The 19,913-nt window shown below is 38.6% G+C and overlaps 1 protein-coding gene across 1 annotated transcript in view; it reads right to left on the minus strand.

Annotated features, from left to right (window-relative positions):
- LOC121854299 overlaps positions 1-19,913 on the minus strand; it is a gene marked incomplete in the record, with an annotated part of 84,176 nt that overhangs the window by 48,272 nt on the left and 15,991 nt on the right. The window contains 3 exon segments of the mRNA XM_042348884.1: positions 1,412-1,564; positions 19,004-19,117; positions 19,718-19,812. Coding sequence (XP_042204818.1) covers positions 1,412-1,564; positions 19,004-19,117; positions 19,718-19,812 — 362 coding nt within the window.

Raw genomic sequence — 19,913 nt, forward strand, 5'->3', positions numbered from 1 at the left:
ATAGACAACGTACTGTATGGTATTTGCGCTTTTCAACACGAGAAGCACTTCCTTTATTCAATTAAGATATGACTGGGTATAAATAAGAGCAGTTTATAATAATAAATAAAGAAAAACACAGAGGAATAACTTGCTGCTCCTCAAACACCATGCCAACAGCTGAGTCTGCTAGTGGCGCCACCAAAACAGAAGCAGTGGGTTGGCGAGGAGACCAGCACGAAATTTGAAATTACGGTGGCCAAATTATGTCCGAACCAATGGTGGAACCAGATTACTGATTGCCAGATATGAGGTGGTCTACCTGTACCAATATAGGCATTTGTTATGTAGATGACAGTGCTTTTGTTTCAAGTATGAAGAATGGCTATAATATGTTGATGATGATGGAGACATTTCAAAAACTGGTTTAGAGATTATTTGATATTTTAGGTATTTGGGGAAGTAACTTAAGGATGAAGGCAGATGCGTGAAAGAAATTAAACTTGAAGAAAGTGAATATTTTAAATGTGGAGACATAAGGCTATTTTGTATAAACTACCATAACATATGGTTGGAAATGGCGACTTAAACAAGTAAAGTTACATTCAATGTACAGGTGCACCTCTACTTAAGAATGTTACACTTACAAACTTTCAGAGATACAAACATCATCACTGAGGGGGGGGGGGGGTTACCTGTCAGAGCAGGTGTTTAATGTGGATGAAACTAGATTATTCTGAAGAAAACTTCAGATAAAACAAACATTACCTAAGAGGAGAAGAGTGATCCAGGTTTTAAGGCTGTATTAAAGGGTATAGCTGTACTAAATATCCACAATCTTTTCATTTTTTACAATATGTTTGGTATATACAAGAGTAAAGTTGGACTTACAAACAAGCCTCAGGAAAGTAACTCGTTCATAAGTAGACGAGCACCTGTACTGTATTGTACAGTATACTGCCCTGCATTTCATGTGACACCTGAAAATGAATTGGGTGAGGGGAAGGGGGCAGTGTACAATATGAGTAAAAACACAAACATGTTTTTGACACAGCAATTATTCACTATTGTGTCCAAATTTCAATTTCCTTACTCTAAATATACATGAGTTATTGCCCAAATAAGCAAGAAAACAAACAAACAGAGCAACCAATGAGTAGTTCCCTTCTAGAACGTGTATCCTTGGGTCATGGACTTCTTTTATTACAGTACGTACCTGGAGACAGAAGGGGGGAGGGGGGAGAGATGGGGGTGGTGTACAATATCACCTGATTATTTATTTAAATAAAAATACAGTATATTACAAACAGACAATACAGTACCCCAAAGGTGTTCTTATTTCAACTTGCACTATCATGAGCCTGAGGCCTTAGGATATAACACACCAGCTTGGGATAGATTGCATTAACTTGGGATGCAACAATAAACTTACCCTGTGGGAGACTTTGTCAGTTCCTTTAACCGTTCCTCTTCATCAGGAGTGAGTTCAAACAATTTTGTGACTGCCTCTTGCTGAAAGGAACGCCAGTGGTCTGTAATGACGTTTGTCTGCGTGTAGCTGTTGTTAGAAACATACCACCCAAATCTGAGGAGAAACACACAACCAAATATAACTACCTGCATACATCATGCAGAGTACTGTACAGTACAGTATTTACAATTACTAAAGTTTTACATTAGTATGTTCTATCTTTTGATTTCACATGAATCTTCATGGTATGAAAGGATTGACCTCTAAATCCAAATGATGTACAAATAATCCCCCAGCCATGAGGGACTGGAAAATATAGAGAATTCACAACTGTTTCAGTCATTCATGTCAAGAACTCAAACTAGGCTAAACCTTTCCACCAGGAAGGGACCATCAAGTTAATGCAGATACAAACCACAAAACCATTGTTTAAACTACTTGGATGTTCCCTGTGTTTTTCTTACACTCCGATTCCAGCAAATTCTTATTTCATGTACAGTATCACAATTCATCACTCGAATGTGAAGCAATGTCTTCATCAAATGTAAGGAGTGTTCTGCATTCGTCTGTATCACTAATATTTTCATGTACACGTTCAGTATTTATAAGTTGTGGAAAATAATGATAGCCCACCCCCCTCCTGCACAGATGAAACCAATAAAGTTACAAAAAACAACTGTAAATACTGTATGGCATCTTTCAGGCAATTTAATTTTACATCCAAACAATACCAATCAATCAACAGTTGGTGTTACCTCCTTGTGCTTGGTGGATGGCTTCAAGTCGACAAGGGTAGGAGGTGAGGAGAGACTTGAAAAGGTTGGTGTCACACTCGAGATTTTGGAGGATTGTTTCAATGGGCTGCTCCATGGTCCGGTGGCAGAATCAGGTGGCTAAGAGTTCAGTAAGCATCAGGGTTTCCACTCAGTCCTTCAGGATGGATCCCACATGATAGCACATGTTTAAGATTGGTGAATTATCTGGATTTTCATTGTTCCCAATGGTCCTCTCATTCTTCTCAAATAAATACATATTTTTGTCGCACAACAGCGGCTGGGTTTGAAGAGCCTTCATGCACGGGGGCTTTGTCCTGCAGAAAAGTCACCTCCTCTATGTCCACATATAAGCAGGATCCTTCAGGAATGGAACGACATGCTGGGTGAGGACCTCTTGGCAGAAATACGCTGTCCCAGCTCTGGCCATGCCACCCCATCACCCACATCATGTGACGGGTGATGAAAAGGACAAAATATAAGGGGTTTTGAGTAACTCCCGATATTGCTCTTTGTCAGGGAATTCATCATGAATCTTTGACCATACCAGTCACTATGGAAATTTGGCCACTTAAACAATAAAATCCTCACTAATAACATGGTGGAGGAAGCTGTCTTTGTCCCATTAATGGTGGAGGAAGCTGTCTTTGTTTTATTAATGGTGGAGGAAGCTGTCTTTGTTTCATTAATGGTGGAGTAAGCTGTCTTTGTTCCATTAATGGTGAAGGAAGCTGTCTTTGTTCCATTAATGGTCGAGGAAGCTATCTTTGTCCCATTAACTAAGATAATCCATGAACCATAGCCTGTCTTCAATGTTGAATGTGGTTTTCAGAGTTTTCACCAGTTCGTGCCAGTCCTTAGACACTACTGAGCATGAAACAACCGAATTGTTTTATGGCGTACTGTCTTCCTGCACTGGAGCTGATTCACCTTGGCTAGAGCCCTGCAACTCTTCTTTCACTAGCATGACCCCTCCAGGATGAAGTCCTTTGATACCCGAGAGAGAGCCTTGGGATGGCTAACCTAGCTGTAGCAGGAATCAATCTCACAGTTATCAGTTGACTTTTGCCAGTTCTACTTCACAGTCTTCCAATCCTCTAAGACACACAGCAACCCAAGTACAGTATGTGAAACAAATGTAGCCCCAATAACACGGACTTCTCAAAAAGTCACTGCTCGAATGCTATCTACAAAGAGTTTCTTCTCAGAAGAGTTTAACATGTTACAAGCCATTATCATACCAGAAAGATACAGAAATAGATGTACTTTTATATTGTACTGCACCTGAGAGTGTTTTTAAGAAACTGTCTCCTCTCAGTTTATATGATCCAGTATCAAAAGGTTTGCATTATTTCATTAACTCTTTCCGCCACTTCGCGTTTTGGTCCTATTATTCATACAACTCGTTCAGCACCAAACAAGCTCTTTCTAAGGAAGAATTTCTAGCACTTAAAAATTTAGCATCCAACGACAATATTATCATTACTAAACCAGAAAAGGGTAATGGGGTTGTTATACTCAATAAAACGTCCTACGTTGAGAAAATTATGGTTATACTTAACGACCGAACTAAATTTGCCCCCATTCTAGACGATTTATTCAGGATAATTCTTAAGTATGAGGACAAGATTAACAGATGTCTTCGTAAACTTAGAAAAAATAATGTCATTAACGACTCCGCCTTTTTAAAACTCTTTGTTAGCGGATCTAAACCAAGTATCCTGTACGGTCTACCAAAGGTACACAAGGATGAGTGTCCCTTACGCCCTATATTGTCTGCCCTTGGCACCTTCAACTATAATATGTCTAAATTCCTCGTTCCCATACTGTCACCAATCACCATTAATCAATACTCTGTTAAAGACTCTTTTAGTTTTGTTAAGGAGCTAACTAGCATCTCATTCAACAACTGTGTTATGGCTAGCTTTGATTGTTTGTTTTTATTTAATAACAAAGCTTATAAACAATGTGATGGTGTTGCTATGAGTTCACCTTTGGGTCCCACGTTGATCAACGCTTTCCTCTGTCACCACGAGAAGCTTTGGCTTACCGAATGTCCCCCCCCAATTTAAGCCTTTGTTCTATCGTCGGTATGTTGATGACACTTTTTTAATTTTCAGATCACTTGATCACGTCCCTATGTTCCTAAATTATTTAAATTCGAACATGGCAACATCAAATTTACTTGTGAATTGGAAAAGGAAAATATTCTTTCATTCCTTGATGTTAATACCCACCGTCTTCATAATAGTTTCGAGACAGCCTTATACAGAAAACCAACTTTCACTGGTTTGAGTTTAAAATTTTCATCTTTTATTCCTCTTAATTACAAACGTAACCGAGTACGTACTCTTACCAACAGAGCCTTCAATATATATTCTAGCTATTTCCACTTGGATATTGAACTAAAATACATAAGGGAACTACTCTTTAACAATGGTTTCCCTAAGAGATTTACAGACACTTATATTGGCAAAATGCTTAATAGGTTTTTTAGTCCCACACAGCCTCAAATCCACACTGTCCCTAAATAATCTATCTATTTCACCATACCGTACACAGGCCCACTCAGTTTCAGCCTTAGAAATAAACTTAAGAAGCTTTTCAATGAATTCTATCCACAAATTTCTCTTAGACTAATCTTTAAAACCCAGAGTTCAATTAAGAAATTCTTTAAAATTAAAGACACCATACCCACACACCTGCAATCCTCAGTTGTTTATAAATTTACGTGTGCTAGCTGTAGGGCAGCATATACTGTATAGGTAAAACTAAGAGACATTTGATAACTCGCATCCATGAACACTTGGGCCGTTCTGTTCGAACAGGCCATTTAATAACACAACCACCACATTCAGCTATTCGTAACCACGCCCACCAACATGACCACCCGTTTTCGCTGTCTGATTTCTCAGTTCTTGGCAAGAGCGACTGTGATACAGACCTCCTCATTATGGAGGCATTACACCAATACAAAGAAAAGCCATCGCTTTGTGATATGGCCTCTAGTGAATTGTTATGTTTTTCACATTAAGGCTTGTCTGAATTAAGGTAATACCCCCCCTGTTCATTTTATTTCATACTTTTTATTTCCTGATTTTAGCTTTGTATGTAGGTCTCTCGTCATTTTTGTCGGTTGTGAAGTGGATTGCTCTTTTATAAGTTTTTGAAGTTTATCAAAGGTAAATTTTCGCATAATATTATGTTTTTATTGTATATCACCTGTATTTTTAAACTTTTTCAGGCTCTGATGATGGAAAGGATTATTTCCGAAACGTAAGCAATTAAAAGAAGGCCTACTTCAAGATGTTTGTGTTTACCCTGGTTCTCCTCTTCATTATATACAGTATATATATATATATATATATATATATATATATATATATATATATATATATATATATATATATATATATATATATATATATATATATATATATATATATATATATATATATATATATATATATATATATATATATATATATATATATATATATATATATACACAGATTACCTCTCTAGTCCGGCAACGAGGACCTGACGGTGCGGACCATGGAAAGCGGACCATGGAAATTCACCCTTTTCCTGGATAGATAGTGACTTGTGCTTATGCTGGAAGCACTAGCACCACTTCTCTCGTCATGGTCTCTTTGAAGACATATTGAAGGGTTAAATGTCATTATAGTAGCTTCTCCAAATTCAGAGTTTTTAATTCTTAGCGTATTTTATTGGAACACACAAAAAAATAAATAAATAAAAATTTTTGACGGTGGAAACTTGAATTCGGCGGGTTTGAGCAGCCCTCGCCAGTACAGGCAAGCGTGCATTATCGTGTAAACAGCGTCATTTCTCTTATGTACAAAGGATTCATTGTTGTTTATTACTGAATGTCTTTTTATTGAATTAATGTTTATGTGTGCAAAATGAGCAATAGAATTCATTAATAATCGTAGAATATTAAAACACAGCGAAATATGACAACATTGTTTTGTTGATTACAAAACCAGTGACTGACTGGTTCTACATATAAAACTGAAGAAAATAAGACCTGGTTGTAGCTGTAGTAAAATTAATATGGTTTTTTTAAGTAATGTTATTTAATGTTAATAAATGGAACAATAGAAGTAGCTAACGATAATGGTAAGAAAAAGAGATCGCTATGTAAGTGTATGCTTGCCTACGATGAAAAAGCTTCTCGTCATTACTTTACAAAAGAATATAAAGCAACACTTATTTACTGTTCATATATATTTTAATTAATGTTTCTGAATTTGTTTTATTGAATCAATGTGCGTGTGTGCAAAATTAACAATACAATTTATTAATATCACGTGGAATATTAGAGGAGCCGAGGCGGCTGCGGCATTGTTTATGTTAAACTTCTGAAACCAGTGACTGATTGGTTCTACATATAAAACTGAAGAAAATAAGACCCTGAGTTTAGCTGTAGTAAATTAATGTAAAAAATGAATATGGTTGCTTGAATTACCTGCAATGTTATTTAATGTTAATAAATGGAACAATATAAGCAGCTAACCATTAATGGTAAAAAGTGAGACTGCTTTCATATGTAAGTGCGCACATGTGAAAATATCGTCATTACTCTACATAAGAATATAGAAAGCAACACTTATTTACTGCTCATATATATATTGAAGTGTTAAATGTTGTACTCTGTATAGACAAGCAGAGAGAGAGAGAGCAGCGAACTGCGGATGAAACAAACCTTAATTTCCCCGGCTTTTTTTTTTAGGGATTAGCCCACCCAGGCATAGGTCACTGACCCACATTGGGGCCTGAGGCAAAAATTAATCTCCTGTAATAATAATAATAATTCAGATAAGTAAAAAACTGCCTATCTACCTATTGGACAAACTAAATCGGAGTTTCGGACCACAGAATGCCGGACTAGAGAGGTACAACCTGTATATATATATATATATATATATATATATATATATATATATATATATATATATATATATATATATATATATATATATATATATATATATATATATATATATATATATATATGCAAGTAAATCACAGTAGGTGCACGTGATCTAGGTATATGCTGATAACCACAAGGAAAGAAGAAAACACTTCGTGTTTTCTTCTTTCCTTGTGGTTATCAGCATATATATATATTTATACAGTGTTAAGCGGTCAATTGAACCCACAGGGTACCGTGTTAAGTGAAAACCTCGTTAAGTGAACAACAGAACATATGGGATTAATTCCAATAGAGACTGGCCAGACCCCCAAACTCTACTTTTTCCGACACAATACCTATGTTCTAGTAAAAATAACATCTTAATTTTATGATGGTACATGCACACAATTAATACTTAAGAGAAATAGAGAAATACAGTCTCCAAGTTAATGTCCATTAAAATAATGGACTCAACTCCCTCCCCCTCTTCTCACACTACACTCCCTGGCTCTTCCCTCTCTGAGAAATTTTGGGGGGAAAACCATTAAATTTTAATAAATAATACCTCAAACTAAAGTTAGGATAATATAATTGACATTGCTGGATTCCTTGTAAGACCAGGAATACTTTGAATATAAATGTCATATATTTTGCACAAAAGATAACATATTTACTCAGAGTAAACATTATATCTAAAATTTGTATGTCTAATGCAAAATCTATGATGTTTATATTCAAACTGATCATCAAATTGTAAGAATTCCAGCAATGTAAATTATATTCTGGCCGGGTAATTTGTATGAATTTTATGAACTAAAACAAGTATCTTCAGTTAATAATAAAAAAAATATTCTTCACACAGTAACAAAGGGTCGGTCGGTCCCTCCCTCCCCCCCACCTCCCACCAACCCTCCCTACCAGATGTGTGGGAAAACCAGAATATTAACCTTTTTAGTAATAAATAATACCTCAAACTAAAGTTAGGATAATATAATTGACATTGCTGGATTCCTTGTAAGACCAGGAATATTTTGAATACAAATGTCATATATTTTGCACAAAAAATAACATATTTACTCAGAGTAAACATTATATCTAAAATTTGTATGTCTAATGCAAAATCTATGATGTTTATATTCAAAATGATCATCAAATTGTAAGAATTCCAGCAATGTAAATTATATTCAGGCCGGATAATTTGTATGAATTTTATGAGCTAAAACAGGCAGGCAGGCAGGCTGGGGGGTGGGGCGAATCTAAAAATAGCGTCTGGAGCCGGACACTCTGCGGTATACTCGGTATACTCCGTATACTGGAAAAAACCCGCGTTAAGTGAAACTTCGGCACTGGCGAGGCACCGCGTATACGTGAAATCGGTGAAATCGCTTAACACGGTTAGCGGGGTATATATATATATATATATATATATATATATATATATATATATATATATATATATATATATATATATATATATATATATATATATATATATATATATATATATATATATATATATATATTTATATATATATATATATATATATATATATATATATATATATATATATATATATATATATGTAATATTCAGAAATTTCAGTGTAATTTCAAACGCCGCGCCATTGGCGATACTGAGTTTTCAAGGTCGTCTGAGGGAAGAGAGCTCTCCCGGCACATAGCGAGAGGTTGTGGAACTAGGCCTATATGAGATTAAATGTAATTTGCCGAATTAATAATGATGCGTGATGTTCTAGTTGGTTTTGAGTTGGGCTAGGCAAGAAATGGAGTTGCTGACTCTTGAGTTGGCACTTCTGTATGAAGGTTGAAGGTGGTTTCTAAGTTGTTCTCTCAGCACATGAGGAAAGTGCTGTTTTTTAGGGGGTCAGATATTTAGCGGGAGAGAAAGTGGAGAAGAGAAGATGGGGAATGCTGCTAATTGTACGTTAAAGGGGTAAGATGCAGTTTCTTGGGGCATAATTTTAGAGATTAAATGTGCATGTTTTTCTCAGCACTTGAGGGAACGGTGCTGTCTTTTAGGAAGTCGATTGTAATATTCAGAAATTTCAGTGTAATTTCAAACACCGCGCCATTGGCGATACTGAGCTTTCAAGGTCGTCGGAGGGAAGAGAGCGCTCCCTGCACATAGCGAGAGGTTGTGGAACTAGGCCTAAGTGATATTAAATGTAATTTGCCGAATTAATAATGATGTGATTCATGAAGTTAAGGGACTATTATTGGGAGTTATTAGTTAGGCGGAAAATATGTCACGTAGGCCTAAGCTAACGCCTTGAGAGGACACGAGGCGGGCTCTCTCTCAGTCACGGGGAAGCATTCAGACAAACAAGACGTCCCTGCGCGTCCGTCACAGAAATAGTCACGTGGCCTAGTCACCTGTGTTGCACTATTGCAGTATAACAAGTAAGTCTCATTCGATCTCAGACAGGGTTAGATAGGGCAGTGGTAAAGTTAACAAGAGCTAACAGTGAGTTCATTTCAGGGTTTCCGTCAGAACCCACTTGACCGCGAGTTTGACTGCGAGAAGTTGGCTGTGAGAGACTGACTGCCGTTTGAGACTGCCGTTGATGATTGAGGCTTGGCGATTGTCGCCTTTGGAACGATCAGTGCAGGCTTGTCACTGGTTAGCGGGGTAGCAAAGGATCTCCTGAGTGAACGAATGCTCCCGACAACTAAAACGACACGGGACCAGCATCAGCAGTGGGTGATCAGTTCTTACCACGTGGGTGCACAACACCACGTGTCCTCGGTCAGCTAGAAGTGTTACCTACTGGCCATAGACACCTGCTGGCATTCTCTCTTCCTGCCCATGGACGCACTGGGAGTACACTGAGGCTATCTGAGTAAATTAATGGTCACACACTGAGACCATGAGCCTAGGACTCTAGGAGATACCTAGAGGAACATTTTATCTCCTTTATTACGGGTGTATGTTGAGTTGGGTGGAGCATGGTTCACGAGTATTGGTGGACCCAGTAACATATCAATAATAGTGACTATATTTGTGTGTAGTTAATACCATTTCTCAGTTACTGATGTTATCTTGACGTGTGTGGTTTAATATTTCTTAAATAATTTTGATAATATTGTTTTTTGAATGTTGTGTCACTAAGCGGAACCAGAGTGATACTGTGATTTAATTCTTTTAATGCATTTAATTTTTCTTTATAATTCCGATCTCAGGTAACCTTTGTTCCCCAGAGTAGTGTTTAAGTTAGGTTAGGAATTGTGCATCTGTTGGGGCGATATAATTTTGTTGAAAGCCCTTAAGGCCTGTTTCATGTGTGCAAGCAACATTTCTTAATACTTTAAATTTATTGTTGCCTGAGTTTCTAATAATTTCAATATCATGTATAACTTTTATTCCCCAGAGTAGTGTTTTAAGTTCAAGTTAAGAGGTGCGCATATTGGTGTACCATTATTTGATTGTGTTTGTAGTGTTGGAGGGAATATAAGTGTCTAAATTTTGCAGTGCGTTTCATTCATCCCAGTCACAGATGCTATCCTTCCACGGGTCACGGACAATTCATTTTGTTTAGTAGATTTAAGTGTTTTTGTGCTGGTTCGGGATTTTTCTCAAAGGGGCGCTTCCACTGCATTACCATCTAATAATCTTTAATAAACCCCAAGTCAAGTGAGAAAATAAAGTCCAGTAAATTCCGACCGGTTACAAAAGGTAGCAGAGCGTAGTCAGATTGAGGGAATTATTTTGCAGGATGAGGGAGAATAACTTAAGATTTAAACCTAAAAAGTGTGAAATAATGGCTTCAAAAGTAAGTTATTTAGGATATCAGGTGTCAGCTGAAGGCATCACAGCTGATCCTGAGAAGATTAGGGTAGTAAGAGATTGGCCAGTCCCTCAGACGGTGAAAGATGTGCGATCTTTTGTAGGGTTCACATCATTTTATAGGAAATTTGTTAAAGGGTTTGCCCAAATAGCTGCTCCACTGCATGCGTTGATGCATGGGAAATCTAAGGATCGGGTAGATAGTGAATGGAGAGAGGAACAGCAACAGGCTTTTGAGAAACTGAAAGACAAGGTGACGCAGACACCAGTGTTGGCTTGCCCAGATTTCACTCAGGAGTTTATATTAGAGACAGATGCAAGTTTTAGTGGGCTAGGTGCGGTGCTGTCCCAGCGAAAGGATGGCAGGTTGCATCCGGTGTGCTATGCGAGTTGGGGCCTGAGGAAATCAGAACGTAACATGAACAACTATAGTTCTCGTAAGTTAGAGATGTTAGCACTCAAATGGGCAGTAGTGGATAAATTCAGGGATTATTTGGCAGGGAAACATTTCACAGTCTATACAGATAACAACCCACGCAGTCACCGCGAGAAGGCTAAACTAGGTGCCGTGGAAAGTAGGTGGAATGCGGATCTCGAGCAGTTTAACTTTACTATAGAGTACAAGCCGGGGAAGAACAACATTGTGGCGGATACTCTATCTAGAATCCCGGCGGAACAGGAGGAAGATAGCGAAGAAGAGTATACAGCGATGCATGTACTAGAGGAGAACGGGGCAGGAAGGAAGGAACTGTGGACGATGGATGGGCTGCGTAAGGAGCAAGAAGGCATGGACTATATGACAAAACTGCGAAGATGGTTGGCGGGAGAGCTGCCGGAGGATGAGGTACAGGTAGAGCTCCAAAATGATGACTTCCGCAAGATGTACCGAGCTAGGAAATCCCTGATCGTAAGAGAAGAGGTTGTCTGGCATAGAAGACCCGAAGGGAAGAATCTATGGAGGGAGGTGCCAGTGTTATCTCCAAACTTGCAGGAGGCTTTGACTAGAGCCTGCCACGACGAGTTTGGGCATTAGGGGCGAGATCGCACCCTGTCGCTGGTGCGGGAGCGAGGTTTCTGGTCAGGCATGGGAGAAACAGTGCGAGACTACATAGCCAGCTGCGAGAGGTGTGGAGTAGCAAAAGATGAAGTGCCGAAACCCCAGCTGCATTTAGGGACGATTGAAGCTGCCAAACCATTAGAGACACTGGCCGCAGATTTCACCTTGCTGGACAAGCGGCAAGGATTGGAGAGTGTCCTGATAATGGTTGATATATACAGTCGTTACACTTGGGCCTTCCCCACCAAAGACCAGAAAGCCTCGACGATTGCAAAGATCCTGGTGAATCGGATCTTTCTGGCAGTGGGTGCACCTGAGCGACTGTTGACCGATCAGGGAAGAAATTTTGGCAGTGCATTGGTCCGACAAACTTGTGCCACCTTTGGGGTGAAGAAAATAAGGACGTCAGCATATTGCCCACAGGGAAATGGTATGGTGGAACGGTTCAATCGAACCCTGCACGGTCTGCTGGCCACCCTCGAGGAAGAGGAAAAGAATAGGTGGCCAGAGCATCTGCAGGCAGTGGTGTCACAATATAACGCGACTCCGCATGCCACGACAGGGTTTTCCCCATTCCTGTTGTTTTACGGGAGAGAACCAAACCTGCCGTTTGACCTTAGGCCGGAAGTAGACCCAGAGCCGGTAGATGAGTGGGTGATGGTGATTAGAGACCGGCAACGAAGATTGCAGGAAGCAGTGGAGATCAATGTTCGGAGACGTAAGGAAATAAACAGAAGGAAAATAGAAGAGAAAGCCCACGAGAGTAGCTGGGAAGTGGGCCACGAGGTTTTGCTGAGGAACATTGTAAAAATATGCCGGTGTAAGCTGCAAAACCATTGGTTTGATACGAGATGGCACATTGTTGAGGTCCTAAATCGAAGGCCTGGTTTATATCGCATTGAGCCCAGTGGGGGAGAAAACCTGGAAGCGAGAGTGGAAAACCGGAGCAACTTGAAGGCTGCTCCAACCCTAAGGCATCCGGGAGACCCAGCGATGGGTGAATCTGAAGATGAAGACGAGGAGCCCCCACCCCAGATGAACAAGATGAAAAGAAGTAGTTCAGAGAGGTCGATCGAGCCTCCAACTGAAAGACGAAGCCGACAAATTACAGTTTAGGTGTGCATGGTAATGAGAAAAGGCAGGTTGTAGAGGGTGAGTTGGAGGAGTCGTGAGTAGGGCAGAGGGGATTGGAGAGATGGTTAGGTCAGAGATGTGCGTTGAGTAGTGGTTGCTGTCATGAGCGGGATTGAGAGTACGGTTGTAATGTCCAGGGCCTCACTAATATGGACTGGTACATTGTCAGAGGGTTGGTCTGCCGGCATGAGGTTCGGAGAGTGGACTGAGTATTGTTTTGACACTGGTTCCTCTTAGTTCAAGGGCCAGGCAAAGGAGAGCATGTTTGAGTTGGACTGGGTATTGTTTTGACACTGGTTCCTCTTAGTTCAAGGGCCAGGCAAAGGAGAGCATGTTTGAGTTGGACTGTGTATTGTTTTGACACTGGTTCCTCTTAGTTCAAGGGCCAGGCAAAGGAGAGCATGTTTGAGTTGGACTGTGTATTGTTTTGACACTGGTTCCTCTTAGTTCAAGGGCCAGGCAAAGGAGAGCATGTTTGAGTTGGACTGAGTATTGTTTTGACACTGGTTCCTCTTAGTTCAAGGGCCAGGCAAAGGAGAGCATGTTTGTTTTGGACTGTGTATTGTTTTGACACTGGTTCCTCTTAGTTCAAGGGCCAGGCAAAGGAGAGCATGTTTGTTTCGGACTGTGTATTGTTTTGACACTGGTTCTCTTAGTTCAAGGGCCAGGCCAAAGGAGAGCATGTTTGTTTTGGGCTGGTATTAATTTTGACATTGGGTTTCTAGTTAAGGGCCAGGAAAAAGGGGAGCGTGATGTTCTGGTTGGTTTTGAGTTGGGCTGGGCAAGAAATGGAGTTACTGGCTGCGAGTTGGAATACGGCAGGGTTGAAGGTGGTTTCTAAGTTGTTCTCTCAGCACATGAGGACAGTGCTGTTTTTTAGGGGGGTCGAATGTTAGCGGGAGAGAGAAGTGGAGAAGAGAAGACGGGAATGCTGCGTTTAGCACGTTAAAGGGGTAAGATGCAGTTTCTTAGAAATTTTTTTTAGGGGGGTCATATGCATGTTTTTCTCAGCACATGAGGACAGTGCTGTCTTTTTTAGGGGGGTTGATTGTAATATTCAGAAATTTCAGTGTAATTTCAAACACCGCGCCATTGGCGATACTGAGCTTTCAAGGTCGTCGGAGGGAAGAGAGCGCTCCCTGCACATAGGGAGAGGTTGTGGAACTAGGCCTAAGTGATATTAAATATAATTTGCCGAATTAATAATGATGCGATTCATGAAGTTAAGGGACTATTATTGAATTTGAAATTATTATAGATCGTTTATCAGTCTGAATAATGTCACGGGTGTCCCAAGGAGTTATTAGTTAGGCGGAAAATATGTCACGTAGGCCTAAGCTAACGCCTTGAGAGGACACGAGGCGGGCTCTCTCTCAGTCACGGGGAAGCATTCAGACAAACAAGACGTCCCTGCGTGTCCGTCACAGAAATAGTCACGTGGCCTAGTCACCTGTGTTGCACTATTGCAGTATAACAAGTAAGTCTCATTCGATCTCAGACAGGGTTAGATAGGGCAGTGGTAAAGTTAACAAGAGCTAACAGTGAGTTCATTTCAGGGTTTCCGTCAGAACCCACTTGACTGCGAGTTTGACTGCGAGAAGTTGGCTGTGAGAGACTGACTGCCGTTTGAGACTGCCGTTGATGATTGAGGCTTGGCGATTGTCGCCTTCGGAACGATCAGTGTAGGCTTGTCACTGGTTAGCGGGGTAGCAAAGGACCTCTTGAGTGAACGAGTGCTCCCGACAACTAAAACGACATGGGACCAGCATCAGCAGTGGGTGATCAGTTCTTACCACGTGGGTGCACAACACCACGTGTCCTCGGTCAGCTAGAAGTGTTACCTACTGGCCATAGACACCTGCTGGCGTTCTCTCTTCCTGCCCATGGACGCACTGGGAGTACACTGAGGCTATCTGAGTAAATTAATGGTCACACACTGAGACCATGAGTCTAGGACTCTTGGAGATACCTAGAGGAACATTTTATCTCCCTTATTACGGGTGTATGTTGAGTTGGGTGGAGCATGGTTCACGAGTATTGGTGGACCCAGTAACATATCAATAATAGTGACTATATTGTGTGTAGTTAATACCATTTCTCAGTTACTGATGTTATCTTGACGTGTGTGGTTTAATATTTCTTAAATAATTTTGATAGTATTGTTTTTTGAATGTTTGTGTCACTAAGTGGAACCAGAGTGATACTGTGATTTAATTCTTTTAATGCATTTAATTTTTCTTTATAATTCCGATCTCAGGTAACCTTTGTTCCCCAGAGTAGTGTTTAAGTTAGGTTAGGAATTGTGCATCTGTTGGGGTGATATAATTTTGTTGAAAGCCCTTAAGGCCTGTTTCATGTGTGCAAGCAACATTTCTTAATACTTTAAATTTATTGTTGCCTGAGTTTCTAATAATTTCAATATCATGTATAACTTTTATTCCTCAGAGTATTGTTTTAAGTTCAAGTTAAGAGGTGCGCATATTGGTGTACCATTATTTGATTGTGTTTGTAGTGTTGGAAGGAATATAAGTGTCTAAATTTTACAGTGTGTCTCATTCATCCCAGTCACAGACGCTATCTTTCCACGGGTCACGGACAAGTCATTTTGTTTAGTATATTTAGGTGTTCTTGTGCTGGTTCGGGATTTTTCTCACTAAGGGGCGCTTCCACTGCAAATTACCATCTAACAATCTTTAATAAACCCCAAGTCAAGTGAGGAAATTAAAGTCCAGTAAATTCCGCAGGGTGCAGGTAGGGAGGAAAGGAGGCAGGTAGGGAAGAAAGTTGACTCTTTCTGGGACACCCTCTATATATATATATATATACTGTATATATATATATATATATATATATATATATATATATATATATATATATATATATATATATATATATATATATATATATATATATATATAGTAATACCCCGCTTAACACGGTTTCGCTTAGCGCGATTTCACTTATAAGCTGTGCCTAGCCAGAGCCGAACTTTCACTTAATAACGCGGGTTTTTTCCACGTCTGGCTCCAGACGCTATTTTTAGATTCGCCCCACCCCCCACCCGCCACCCTGCCTGTTTTAGCTCATAAAATTCATACAAATTACCCAGCCAGAATATAATTTACATTGCTGGAATTCTTACAATATGATGATCATTTTGAATATAAACATCATAGATTTTGCATTAGACATACAAATTTTAGATATAATGTTTACTCTGAGTAAATATGTTATCTTTTGTGCAAAATATATGACATTTATTATTCAAAATATTCCTGGTCTTACAAGGAATCCAGCAATGCCAATTATATTATCCTAACTTTAGTTTGAGGTATTATTTATTACTAAAAAGGTAAATATTCTGGTTTCCCCACACATCTGGTAGGGAGGGTTGGTGGGGGGTGGGGGGGAGGGAGGGACCGACTGACCATCTGTTACCATGTGAAGAATATTTTTTTTTTTATTAACTGAAGATATGTGTTTTAGCTCATAAAATTCTTACAAATTACCCGGCCAGAATATAATTTACATTGCTGGAATTCTTACAATTTGATGATCATTTTGAATATATACATCATAGATTTTGCATTAGACATACAAATTTTAGATATAATGTTTACTCTGAGTAAATATGTTATCTTTTGTGCAAAATATATGACATTTATATTCAAAATATTCCTGGTCTTACAAGGAATCCAGCAATGCCAATTATATTATCCTAACTTTAATCTGAGGTATTATTTAATACTAAATGTTAAAATTTAGTTTTTTCACCCAACATCTCTTGAAGGGTGAATTGGTGGGGGGTGGGGGGGAGGGTTGGGACTGACCACGCGGTTGGAAGAGGGGGGGAAGGCAAGGTGGGGTACTTTGATTGACAGATAGTGTCGAAGAATATTTTTTTTTTTTTATTAACTGAAGATATTTGTTTTAGCTCATAAAATTCATACAAATTATCCGGCCAGAATATAATTTACATTGCTGGAATTCTTACAATTTGCTGATCATTTTGAATATAAACATCATAGATTTTGCATTAGACATACAAATTTTAGATGTAAAGTTTATTCTGAGTAAATATGTTATCTTTTGTGAAAAATATATGACATTTATATTCAAAATATTCCTGGTCTTACAAGGAATCCAGCAATGTCAATTATATTATCCTAACTTTAGTTTGAGGAATTATTTATTACTATACCTGGTTTTCCCCCCAAAATTTCTCAGAGGGAAGAGCCAGTGAGTGTAGTGTGAGAAGAGGGGGAGGGAGTTGAGTCCATTATTTGAATGGACATTAACTTGGCGACTGTATTTCTCTATTTCTCTTAAGTATTAATTGTGTGCATGTACCATCATAAATTTAAGATGTTATTTTTACTACAACATAGTTATTTGTCGTCAAAAAGTGGAGTTTGGGGGTCGGGCTGGGTTCTATTGGAATTAATCCCATATGTTCTGTTATTCACTTAACGCGGTTTTCACTTAACGCGGGACCCTCTGGGTTCAATTGACCGCGTTAAGTGGGGTACAACTGTGTATATATATATATATATATATATATATATATATATATATATATATATATATATATATATATATATATATATATATATATATATATATATATATATATATATATATATATATATATATATATATATATATATATATAAGAAAGAGAGAGAGAGTAACAATTGGTTGCTTCATTGTACAGTAGTCCCTCATATGCCAAGGTTAACACTGGCATTATATTTCGTGGAAAATATCAGTAAAGTATAGATACTAGATACTCCTGAGCATGCTGATTTCGAATCTTTGGTCCATGATTCAATTGCGAGGTAATCAGCGGTTGTAAGGACGCTTGGAAGATTTTAATTATACTGTATTATTTCAATGCTAATTACTCACTAACTATGGGTTTGCAAGGTGCAATTTTGGTGTTTTTTGTGTTATTCTGGAAGTATTTAATTAGTTAGAGTTAGACTCCTTAAATTCCAATTCCGAGATAAAGCATATTTCGGTTGAAAAATCACTAAGACTTTTATGGTTTAATATTTTGGTGGTTCGGGCCAAAAATTAGATTTCTTTGAAAATCTCAGTACTATAGATACTCCTGAGCATGCTGATTCCAAATCTATGGTCCACAATTCGTTTGTGGGGTACTTAGAAATTGCAATGATGCTTGAAAGATTTTAATTATATTATTTAAATGCTAATTAATCACCAACTATGGGTTTTCAAGGTGCGATTTGAATGTTTTTGTGCTATTATGGATGTGCTTAATTAGTTTAACCCTGTATGACCACTGCCGTGACCCCACTTGGACTTACCCAACCTTAGTTAATTCCCTTGTGACCCACTGCCACATAGCAGTTAATCCATTAAACAGACTGCGCTGAACTTGGGCCGTAAACTCACACAAGTTAAAATGTTTATCTTGTTGACTATACTGTATAAACTTATTTCACTGTTACATTTTCGTAGTAACCTACTCTCAGGTGATGTAACAGTAACGAATTGTGTGTGTGAAGATTATTCTTTTAATAAATATTGCTTTACTCACCATAAACTGGCTGTATCTACCTGAACCACGGGCCACATTAAATAGAATTTCTCAATCCCTCCATGGGCCGCACAAACACATGGTCCAGGCTGCAGGTTGCCCATGCCTATTGCACTGTACAAGTACCAGGGGTGGGGGGGGGGTCTATCATGGTTTGGCACAGTGTACTTTACATCATATAATTTATGCATTATTTTATTATTTCTTTCCACTACTTGTGCTCCTTCCCTGGTTTACTCACCCTTCTTATGCAAGCAGTACATTGTTTACAGTTTATCTCACCTGCTGCCAGAGGAATGTGAGCCACAGTCACTTCTGGCGATTCTGTCCTCCTCGCGAGAGCTGGGTGGTTGCCACACCTCCAGGTTGATCATGGCAGTTGGTGTGTTGCCATTCCTGACAGTAAGTAAATTACAATGTTACTGATCCACTTACTTTTTATCACGCAATCACAACTAAGCATCAATTAGTAGGTGCATAATACCAAGAAAACCCTGCTTTGAAAAATCATTCATGTTACAGTATATCAACTTGTTTCATTATCCCGCTTGATAATCCTATTACATGTACAGAGTACAGGGGCTTACTTCATTATTTCATTTCATAATCTCTCTCCTCATTTCAATAATTTTAAATTTTGAAATAAAAACCAACATGGTTTATTAACTGTCTATAATAAGAACAGAAACCCCATTTACTTCAACAGTACAATACTGTACTACTGTACTTGCATACAATTTCTAAAAAAAAAATCATAATTTTCCTAGAACACAAAAAATGTGAACATAGCTACTGTACTTATTTCCATATTCTTTACCATATTTCGCACAACTGGTCATCTTTCAAAATCTGTTATAAATTCAAATCCCACATATAAAATATATAAAAATTTGTCAAATAGACTTGAGTAAATCATATTCAATACCTTGTATTTACTTTTACATACTGTAGTCTTATGCCTAACTCCACTTCTAGTGACGTCGGATGACAACTTACCGGCCAGTTGCATTAAGCCGCTCCAATGCTTTCGTTAAGTTGAAACTATCTTCCTCGTAGTGGGATATGGTTACGTTCTGATAGCCAAGGCCTTCCTGTGGAAAAAAACACAAAAAACAAATAATGTATGATTTGTTATGTTACTTCAATATGTGTTAGGTGTTCCTACAAGTGGGATATTTAAGCACAGTTCAAG

The sequence above is a fragment of the Homarus americanus genome, unplaced genomic scaffold (assembly GCF_018991925.1).
Source record: "Homarus americanus isolate GMGI-L3 unplaced genomic scaffold, GMGI_Hamer_2.0 scaffold54443, whole genome shotgun sequence".
In the NCBI taxonomy this organism is placed as follows: domain Eukaryota; kingdom Metazoa; phylum Arthropoda; class Malacostraca; order Decapoda; family Nephropidae; genus Homarus; species Homarus americanus.